Source organism: Rhinopithecus bieti, unplaced genomic scaffold, assembly GCF_001698545.2.
Source record: "Rhinopithecus bieti isolate Rb0 unplaced genomic scaffold, ASM169854v2 scaffold_16234, whole genome shotgun sequence".
Lineage (NCBI taxonomy): Eukaryota > Metazoa > Chordata > Mammalia > Primates > Cercopithecidae > Rhinopithecus > Rhinopithecus bieti.
The window spans coordinates 1,548,503-1,559,038 of NW_016808946.1; the positions used below are offsets into that span (position 1 = coordinate 1,548,503).

Here is a 10,536-nt window from a genome sequence, read left to right on the forward strand (position 1 = left end):
TACATGAAAGGTTGAAATACTGAGTGGTTGAAAGTGAACTGCTGTTTGCCTGATTGGTAAACCAACACACTACAATTGATATTAAAAGGTTTCTCCTGTAATATTTTATCCCTGGACTTGTCAAGTGAATTCTTTGCATGTTCAAAATGGAAACCATTGATTAGAACTACATTCTTTACCCCTTGTTTTAATTTGAACCCCACCATATGGATTTTTTTCCTTAAGAAAATCTCCTTTTAGGAGATCATGATGTCACAGTGTTTGGTTCTTTTGTTTTGTTTTTTAACACTTGTCTCCCCTCATATACAAAAGTACAATATGAAGCCTTCATTTAATCTCTGCAGTTCATCTCATTTCAAATGTTTATGGAAGAAGCACTTCATTGAAAGTAGTGCTGTAAATATTCTGCCATAGGAATACTTCTGTCTACATGCTTTCTCATTCAAGAATTCGTCATCACGCATCACAGGCCGCGTCTTTGACGGTGGGTGTCCCATTTTTATCCGCTACTCTTTATTTCATGGAGTCGTATCAACGCTATGAACGCAAGGCTGTGATATGGAACCAGAAGGCTGTTTGAACTTTTGAAACCTTGTGTGGGATTGATGGTGGTGCCGAGGCATGAAAGGCTAGTATGAGCGAGAAAAGGAGAGAGCGCGTGCAGAGACTTGGTGGTGCATAATGGATATTTTTTAACTTGGCGAGATGTGTCTCTCAATCCTGTGGCTTTGGTGAGAGAGTGTGCAGAGAGCAATGATAGCAAATAATGTACGAATGTTTTTTGCATTCAAAGGACATCCACATCTGTTGGAAGACTTTAAGTGAGTTTTTGTTCTTAGATAACCCACATTAGTTGAATGTGTTAAGTGAAATGATACTTGTACTCCCCCTACCCCTTTGTCAACTGCTGTGAATGCTGTATGGTGTGTGTTCTCTTCTGTTACTGATATGTAAGTGTGGCAATGTGAACTGAAGCTGATGGGCTGAGAACATGGACTGAGCTTGTGGTGTGCTTTGCAGGAGGACTTGAAGCAGAGTTCACCAGTGAGCTCAGGTGTCTCAAAGAAGGGTGGAAGTTCTCATGTCTGTTAGCTACCCATAAGAATGCTGTTTGCTGCAGTTCTGTGTCCTGTGCTTGGATGCTTTTTATAAGAGTTGTCATTGTTGGAAATTCTTAAATAAAACTGATTTAAATAATATGTGTCTTTGTTTTGCAGCCCTGAATGCAAAGAATTCATAGCAGTTAATTCCCCTTTTTTGACCCTTTTGAGATGGAACTTTCATAAAGTTTCTTGGCAGTAGTTTATTTTGCTTCAAATAAACTTATTTGAAAAGTTGTCTCAAGTCAAATGGATTCATCACCTGTCATGCATTGACACCTGATACCCAGACTTAATTGGTATTTGTTCTTGCATTGGCCAAAGTGAAAAGTGTTTTGTTTTTGTTTTTGTTTTTTGTTTTTTTTTTTCTTTTGAAATCTAGTTTTGAATAAGTCTGGGTGACCGCACCTAAAATGGTAAGCAGTACCCTCCGGCTTTTTCTTAGTGCCTCTGTGCATTTGGGTGATGTTCTGTTTACATGGCCTGTATAAATTTCCATTGGGAAATCATTCCTTCTAAAAAGATTATTTGGGAGAGTGGGCAAAATGTTGATTATTTTCTAATGCTTTGTAGCAAAGCATATCAATTGAAAAGGGAATATCAGTACCTTCCTAGTTTGGGATTTGAAAAGTGGAATTAATTGCAATAGGGATAAAGTAGAAGAAACCACAAATTATCTTGTGCCTGAAATCCATTAAGAGGCCTGATAGCTTTAAGAATTAGGGTGGGTTGTCTGTCTGGAAGTGTTAAGTGGAATGGGCTTCGTCCTCCAGGAGGTGGGGGAATGTGGTAACATTGAATAAAGTTGAATAAAATCGCTTACAAAACTCAGACTCTCACAATGCATTGTTAAGTATGTAAAAGCAATAACATTGATTCTCTGTTGTACTTTTTTGTAACTAATTCTGTGAGAGTTGAGCTCATTTTCTAGTTGGAAGAATGCGACATTTGTTGTGTTAGTAGTTATTGCCCTTACCTAATTAGATTATGATAAATAGGTTTGTCATTTTGCAAGTTACATGTTTTAAACATTTATAAATGAAGTCATCCTTTAGACTTGTAATCGCCACATTGTTTCATTATTTGGTTTCCTCTGTAAAGGGATCTTGAGTTGTTTTAATTTTTTTTTTTATCTGCATCTAAATCTGCATGATTTCCAAACCCTGTACCATCTGAATTTTGCATTTTAGCACTTGCACTATTACTCAGCAGCAGTAACATGGTAACACTTAAAATGGTACTCGGGGACCTCCAAAGACTAAACTGACAAGCCTTCAAGAAGCCCAGGGGTAAGTTAACTTGTCGACGGCATGGTTTAATCCCTTCTTTACACTTGTGTAAATTTCAGTTACTGGTCTTAGAAGGCTTTCAATGTTGAGTAGCCTTTTATTAACATGTTTATGGTACTGCATAGATACGGGTATTTATTTTACCCTAAAAAGATTTTGAAGTTTAGAAGTACTTAAACTATTTGGCAAAGATTTGTTTTTAGAAATCTATTTGGTCATCTAAATGCATTCATTCTAAAAAATTTTTTGAACCAGCTAAATAAAATTTTTTTTTGACACCACAGTTTAGTGTCTGGAGTCTTACTGGAAAACATGATTTCTTTTATATGTGATATACAGATGCTGGAAAGTTACCTTTAAAAATTGAGTGTAAAGAAAGAAAATAAAAATTGAGTCTGAAGAAGTTGTACTTTATACTTTATATGCACCAGAGAAATGAGGCCAAGACTCACAGTAAACTTTTACATGGAATGTTAACTGTTAGACTAAAAAACTTGAATGTTAGCTGTTAAAACCTTTTAGGAAGGAATAGCCAGCTAAAATCAAATGAGATTTTTAAGGTTAAATCAGCACTTAAGTTTTGTCCTTAGTAGGAAAAAGTAGGAACTACTCCATAATCCAAGAGAGAATGTGTAATAGTAAGAATGAGTTCGTTGTTGAGTGCGAGCAAAGTAGCTCCTAACTGTGTATTAGTGTTCTGTACTTGACTCAACTATTGTGTGATCTGTGCTCTTGTTAGGCATCACTGTGCCAAGTATTTCATGTTCATTGTAAAGGGGAAAAAAATCACAGATTTATCTATAACGTCACCACTTATTTCTAATGCCATTTTTCATCTTGTGGAAATGCCATCTTTTGATTCAGTCTTCTGAATTTGAACATTATTCAGGTTATTTCCAATTGCTGGGAATATCCTTACTGCTAAAATAAATTCTTAGCATTGAAATTGCTAAGTCGAAGGTTATGCATGCTTTTTAAGGGCTTTTGAAATGTATTGCCAGTCTGGCCTGCCACTCTCCCTGAACATGCCTGGTCTTGCTTAAAATGTATTGCCAAATAGTCCTTTGGGCAGTTTATGTTGTCTTTAACAATATGAAATAGTACTACTATTCACGTTCCTTTTGTCTGACAATTTGATAAGTGAATAATTGTATCCCACCATTTTGTGGTATTGGTTTTTTACATGGAAATTTTAGTCAGTACCTGGGCTGAAGTATCGTGTTTCCAGCCTACCTACCCAAAAAGATGCAAGGTTATCCTTGAATCAGTACTGCTATAATATATAAAGCACTTCCAGAGATCAATAAGAACAAGTTTAAAAACAGTCAAAGACCATGGACAGGCAGTTTACAGAAATGCCAACAGCCAGTATGGAAAGAGACTGGCCTTTTAAAGTAACGAAATATAATTTGAGCAATGACATTACATTGGGTTGGCAAAGGTTCTATCACTCGTAGCTTATGTCCCCTTGAGTCGGTGGGTAAGGTTGGAATTAAACTGGTAAGTGGAGAAATGACAGCAGTCTCACCTGGAGTCTGTTTTTTGGGTGGAGCAACAACTGCCATGTTCATAGTAATGATTAATGCTTCTCAGGTCACGCTGCCAAGGTCTTCACAGGCATTTCTAAAAATGAGGAATCCTTGACTGACTGCAGACACGCGAATTAAAAATTACTAATTATGTTCTTGATCCAGGGAATATAGTTAATGACTTTTGTGTAGACTCCATACTGACCTGCTTCCCCACAATTCATGGAACCCCAGGACACTATTCCTCCCACAAACCACCTCTGTGTTTCATTATCTAGAAACACCAGTGCCCCTCCGCTGTCACCTCTGCAGCTGTCCTTGCCCCCACTTTCTAAGCCAGCGCAAAGCATGTTAGCAGTTATACTTCCCCCTGGATAGGGTGGCTTTTCATATGCAGCGGTACATTTTTGATGGTCAACAATTGGTATGTCGACATACATTAGATTTCTAGCAAGAAAGCCTCTTTGGGTTAATCCCCATCCAGATGCAGTTCCAATGTCATCTGTCCTCATAAAGGATTCAGCTTCTTTTCTTGGCAGACAAATAGGTGTGATGTTGCTATTGATTACAACTTTGTTATTCAATTTAATCAGTGCTATGTCATTGTCAAAGCCAGCATCATGAGTATAACCTTCATGTATAAAAACAGCTTCAGCCCAGGCTTGTGTATAATGAGGTGATAGTCTCTTCAGGGCGCCCATTCGAATGTCCAAGGAGGATGCATCATGTTTTTGCTCATATACGGCATGAGCAGCTGTTAGGACCCAGTTGTCATATAAAAGTGCACCTGCTGCTGTGCTTCCACCTAATATCAGGACTTGCCAAGGAAAATCACCAGGTTTTGCCTTTTGCCCTCCATATATACGCCCTCCTGTTGTACGCGCTGATAGTCCACAAACTGAGGGAAAAAAGCAGATAGAGAGCCTTTGTAAAAATGTCAGTCGTGTTTTTCTTAAATTATGACCACTTTCAAGTATATATTCGATGTCAACCAAAAATTACATGAATTGGTGGGTGACCACCTATACAGGCAAGTGAAGCTATTTTAAAACATCACAGTTCAAACACCTGATAAAACCTTTTGGTATTTCTTAGCTCCTCAGAAAACGAGATTAGTGAAAACTGACTTTCAGAAGTTATTTTGTTTTGCTAAAATAATTTGGTCTATAAGATTGGAAAGGCAGGGCGTGGTGGCTCATGCCTGTAATCCCAGCACTTTGGGAGGCCAAGGCAGGCGAATGACGAGGTCAGGAGATCGAGACCATCCTAGCTAACATGGTGAAACCCCATCTCTACTAAAAGTACAGAAAGGGAGCCGGATGTGGTGGTGGATGCCTGTAGTCCCAGCTACGTGGGAGGCTGAGGCAGGAGAATGGCGGGAACCCGGGAGGCGGAGCTTGCAGTGAGTTGAGATCGTGCCACTGCACTTCAGGCTGGGCGACAGAGCAAGACTGTCTCAAAAAAAAAAAAAAAAAAAAAAGATGGGAAAAATTGGCTGGGTGCAGTGTCACACCTGTAATCCCAGCACTTAGGAAGGCTGAGGTGGGTGGATCACCTGGGGTCAGGAGTTTGAGACAAGCCTGGCCAACATGGTGAGATGCTGTCTCTACTACATATACAAAAATTAGCCGGGCGTGGTGGTGGCACGTGTAATCCCAGCTATTCGGGAGGCTGAGGTAGTAGAATTTCTTGAACCTGGGAGGCAGAGGTTGCAGTGAGCCAAGTCACACCACTGCACTCTAGCCTGGGCTACAAGAGCAAAACTCCATCTCAAAAAAAAAAAAATTAGGAAAATTAACAGGGCAAGCAGGCATTGTCTGAGCAGATGGACTGGATGATGTGCATAGGAATTAGAAGGACACAACCTTTCACTGTTTGTTTTCCTACTTGTAAAATGGGTATTTATGTAATCCTAGGAAAGCAGGAACTAAAGTCAGTATCAGGATTTGCAAAATTACTTTTACCTTTGAACATACAAATGTTTTAGACATTAGAATGTTGCAGTTGTGGCTAGGACCCTGCAGGTTCCAGAATTATATTTTTGGTCTAGTTGATTCTTCCAAACTAAGTTTTCTATCTTTATTGCAAATTAAATACAGCCATTAATGTAGCATATGTTTCCTGCTGTGGTAGTGCACTTGCATTAAAACCTACAGACTGGGCCAGGCACGGTGGCTCACACCTGTAATCCTAGCACTTTGGGAGGCTGAGGCGGGTGGATCATGAGGTCAGGAGATCGAGACCATCCTGGCTAACACAGTGAAACCCCGTCTCTACAAAAATACAAAAAAAGTAGCCGGGAGTGGCGGCACGTGCCTGTAGTCCCCGCTACTGGGGAGGCTGAGGCAGAATGGCGTGAACCCGGGAGGCGGAGCTTGCAGTGAGCCGAGATCGCACCTCTGCACTCCAGCCTGGGTGACAGAGCGACTCCGTCTAAAAAAAAAAAACTGAGCCAAATAACACAAGGGTAATTAATATGTTATTATCTTTTCTGATTTTTTTTTTTTTTTTTTTTTTTGAGACGAGTTTCTGTCACCCGGCTTGAAAAGGAAAAAGTGCGAGGGCACGAATCTCGGCTCACTGCAAGCTCCGACTAAACGAGTTCACGCCAAATATCTCCATGCCTCGTCTCAACAAAAACCAGAAGTAGCTGAAAGAAAAAAAAACTACAAGAAGATGCCCTCTTCCACACCCAGTAAATTTTAATTAATGAATATTATATATAAATAGAGACGAAAAAAAATAAACAAAAAAAGAATAAAAAATCACGCGAAATATAGCCCAGACTAAAAAAGTTAAATAAAGCTCTCAGAATCTCAACTAGACACTTTCGATAAGATACCTCACATAGCCTCAAGCATACCAAAGTGAATTTATTTTTATTTTTTATTAATTTATTATTATTTAGTCTCGTGAGTATGGAGATAGAATCAACTATAGATTGCACAGAAGAAATGAAGGTGCCAGTGGCAAGATCTTGGCAATCAACTGCAAGCTACATACTCCCGGCTTCACGCCATTCGCCTGCCCGAGTCTCACAAGCTAGCTGGGAACTACAGGTGTCCCACCCGTGCCTAGAAGCAAATAAATTATTTTTTTTTAAGTGAAGAGACGGAAGGTTTCACGCATGTTGGCCAAGGATGCTCGGATCTCACTGACCAACAGTGATTCCCCCACTTCGGCCCTCCCAAAGTGCTGGGATCGATACACGCGTGTGCCGCACTGCGCCGGGCCCAATTTGTTTTTTTTAATAATTCTACAGACGGGGGGAGGTTGCAGTGAGCCAAGATTCACCACTGACTCAACCTGGCGACAGGAGCGAGGACTCCCTCTCAAAAAAAAAAAAAAAAAAAAAAAAATCACTCTACTCACTATTATCTTGCGAGCCATTCCTGGTTTAAAAAAAATAAAGTGCTAATTAAAAGACAGTGCAATTGATGTTAAAAGACTAGATGTTGAACAATTGCTTGAAATTATTAGCTTTGGGTTTTAATAGCATTTTAACATAGTAACTCAACAGAATAACTCGTATTTATAAATGTATAAATTGTTCAAGATAATTTTTTAAATCTTTTTTTTTTTTTTGATACGGAATTTCACTACTGTTGCCCAGGCTGGCGTATAAGGGTGCGATCTCAACTCATTGCAACCTCCACCTCCCGGGTTCAAGCGATTCTCCTGCTTCAGCCTCTCAAGTAGCTGGGATTACAGGCATGTACCACTATGCCCGGCTAATTTTGTATTTTTAGTAGAGACGGGATTTCTCCATGCTGGTCAGGCTGGTCTCAAACTCCCAGCCTCAGGTGACCCACCTGCCTTGGCCTCCCAAAGTGCTGGGATTACAGGCATGAGCCACACCTGGCCTAAAAATCATTTAATTTTTTATGCTTGCCTAGTTATAAGGTCAAAAATAATCAAATGACTGATGCAGTCAGCACCTAACAACCTCTGTATATGGAAAGGGGATAATGAGAACATATTATTTGGAAATAAGAACTTAGCCTAAGAGCCAAGTGCTGAAGTTAAATTTCTGCCTACCACCGCTAAAGCTCTCCTTACTGCCTCCTACCCAGTTCTACTTTGCATCAATTTCCAATCTCTTGTGTAAATGTGTCCATTACCAGGCTCACAGACTGGCAGTGATCTTTCTCCTTTGGAGCTCGTCCAGAATCCATCAGCCTCACATACATATTTACCTGCAAATCATTGGAAAAGCAAAAATGTTTAACTGCATGTATAAGATGGTTGTCATTTGCTTGAATACTCCCTTGAAAAATGTTGATTCTTGAGCATCTGTGGGAAATAGAGGTGTTTGAAGAACCATTTTACATGATTTCATAAATAGGAGGTCTCTGCATTACCATGTTTGCTTGCAAAGTGGAAACCTTTTAGATGTGTAACTTGAATATGTATCAAGATCTCAAGTGCTTAATGATAAAGTTTTGACTTGTTAAATTAAACCATTTGGAATATATTGTGTGTTTGTAGTAGTCATTTACTAGATCTGTTTTCAGATTTTTGCAAATTGACATTAAAGTCACTTTAGCTATAATATTTCACTTAGCGGATGGGAGAAGTGACTTTTAATCTTTTGTCTAGCCTTAGCCAAAAATGTTGGTTAAAGTTTTATTTTCAGACCATGGGGGCTTAAGTTCCAAGTATTGCCCACCCCCATCTTTGAACAATATGCCTACCATCATTCACTTTCATTGTGTAGAAGGTCTCTTCACAGCTGTACTGAATCACAGCTTTGTAGGTGGTCACTTCAGGACCTGTGATGTACTCCACTCGGCCACTGGGTAGATCATCAGGAGGGCCACAGTCAACAACTAAGAAAGAAGCGTGGGAGGGAGGAATCCGTTGATCATTTCAATGCTAACTTTCCAAAGGTCTGGAGAAGTACCTTTGGGAGGCCGAGGCGGGCAAATCCCTTGAGCTCAGGAGTTTGAGACCAGCCTGGGCAACATGGCAAGACCCCTCTCTACAAAAGATTAAAAGTCGAGCATGGTGGCACGTGCCTCTTGTCCCAATTATTGGGAGGCTGAGGGGGAAGGTAACTAAATGGCTGAACTGAAGGGGAGTGGTCCATGCGGAGGAAGAGGTGTGCTGCCTTTCCTGGAGAAAGAGAATTTGAAACCACCAGAGCTCCCTTAGCACCCTCACGTCAAATATAAGAAAGGTCTGCAGCAGAACAGCACGCAACATGGCACAGGCTGGTTCAATGTAAAAGGTTGCAATTCACAAGGCAGTAAGGGTAGAAAAGGACACGACAGTAAGATTGGAGGAGCCAGGCTTGGTGGTTCAGACCTGTAATCAGCATTTTGGGAGGCCAAGGTGGGAAGGTCACTTGAGACCAGGAGTTCAAGACCAGCCTGGGCAACAGCAAAACCCTATCTACAAAAGGTAAATTGGTTGGGCTTGGTGGTATGGTCTCAGCTACTCTGGAGGCTGAAGCAGGAGGATCACTTGAGCCTGGGAGGATGAGGTTGTAGTGAGCTATGATCATACCACTGCACTACAGCCTGGGTAATTGATAGAGACCTTGCCTCCAAAACAAAAAATCCAGCTTATTCTGATACCTTTAATAAATTGAAGTATTTAGAAAGACTTGGAAGTCTTTCTAAAGCTCACTGGGCATGGTGGCTCATACCTGTAATCCCAGCACTTAGAGAGGCCAGGGCAGCCTGGGCAACATAGTGAGACCCCATCTCTAGCAAAAATTTAAAAGGAGCTGGATATGTGGCACGTGCCTGTAGTCCAAGCTACTCAGGAGGCTGAGACAGGAGGATCACTTGAGCCCAGGAGTTTGAGGGTGTGTCATATGAGCTATGATTGAGCCACTGCACTCCAGCCTGGGTGACAGGGCAAGACCCTGTCTCCAAGAAAAAAATACATGATTTTTAGTTACAAAATGGTAATGTACATCATTATCCCAGTTTGGGGTGTGTGTATTACCACATAAAATCACCCCCCTTTCTACATACAGTAGTATATACTTGCTCACACGTGTGAATTGTGTGTAATTGGAGGGACACATGCCAAAAGAGTAACAATTAGGCCGGGCCCGGTGGCTCACACCTGTAATCTCAGCACTTTGGGAGGCCAAGGTGGGTGGATCACTTGAGATTAGGAGTTAGAGACAAGCCTGGGCAACATGGTGAAACCCCGCCTCTATGAAAATTAAAAAATTAAGGCCGGGCGCGGTGGCTCAAGCCTGTAATCCCAGCACTTTGGGAGGCCGAGATGGGCGGATCACGAGGTCAGGAGATCGAGACCATTCTGGCTAACACGGTGAAACCCCGTCTCTACTAAAAAATACAAAAAAACTAGCCGGGCGAGGTGGCGGGCGCCTGTAGTCCCAGCTACTCGGGAGGCTGAGGCAGGAGAATGGCGTAAACCCGGGAGGCGGAGCTTGCAGTGAGCTGAGATCCGGCCACTGCACTCCAGCCTGGGCCACAGAGCGAGACTCCGTCTCAAAATAAATAAATAAATAAATAAATAAATAAACAAACAAACATAAACAAAGTAATGATTATACCTGCATATGGTGGCATTATGGGCATTAAGATGTTCATAATTTTCTGTATTTTCTTTTTTTTCTTTTTTTTTTTTTTTTTT

At 40.9% G+C, this 10,536-nt stretch overlaps 1 protein-coding gene and 1 long non-coding RNA gene across 6 annotated transcripts in view; one reads left to right on the plus strand and one right to left on the minus strand.

The window, feature by feature from the left end:
• LOC108539383 (uncharacterized) lies at window positions 1-8,405 on the plus strand. Of its 3 annotated transcripts, none has more exons than XR_001888343.1 (3): window positions 1-1,516; window positions 2,291-2,389; window positions 8,043-8,405. It is a non-coding gene; the product is annotated as an uncharacterized LOC108539383 (long non-coding RNA). The 3 variants fall into 3 exon arrangements; XR_001888342.1 differs by lacking the exon at window positions 8,043-8,405 and adding an exon at window positions 7,532-7,569; XR_001888341.1 differs by lacking the exon at window positions 8,043-8,405 and having other exon boundaries at window positions 2,291-2,672.
• The window catches only part of MASP2 (MBL associated serine protease 2), a 20,464-nt gene continuing 13,617 nt past the window's right edge, over window positions 3,690-10,536 (minus strand). Inside the window, exons 9-11 of one of the 3 annotated variants that reach the window (XM_017888021.1) lie at window positions 8,613-8,747; window positions 8,040-8,114; window positions 3,690-4,816 (exon numbers count right to left, since the gene is read on the minus strand). In XM_017888021.1, coding sequence (XP_017743510.1) covers window positions 4,053-4,816; window positions 8,040-8,114; window positions 8,613-8,747 — 974 coding nt within the window. In that variant the 3' untranslated portion in view covers window positions 3,690-4,052. The remainder of the gene's footprint in view (window positions 4,817-8,039; window positions 8,115-8,612; window positions 8,748-10,536) is intronic. The other 2 variants (XR_001888340.1, XM_017888022.1) reach the window with 2 other exon arrangements.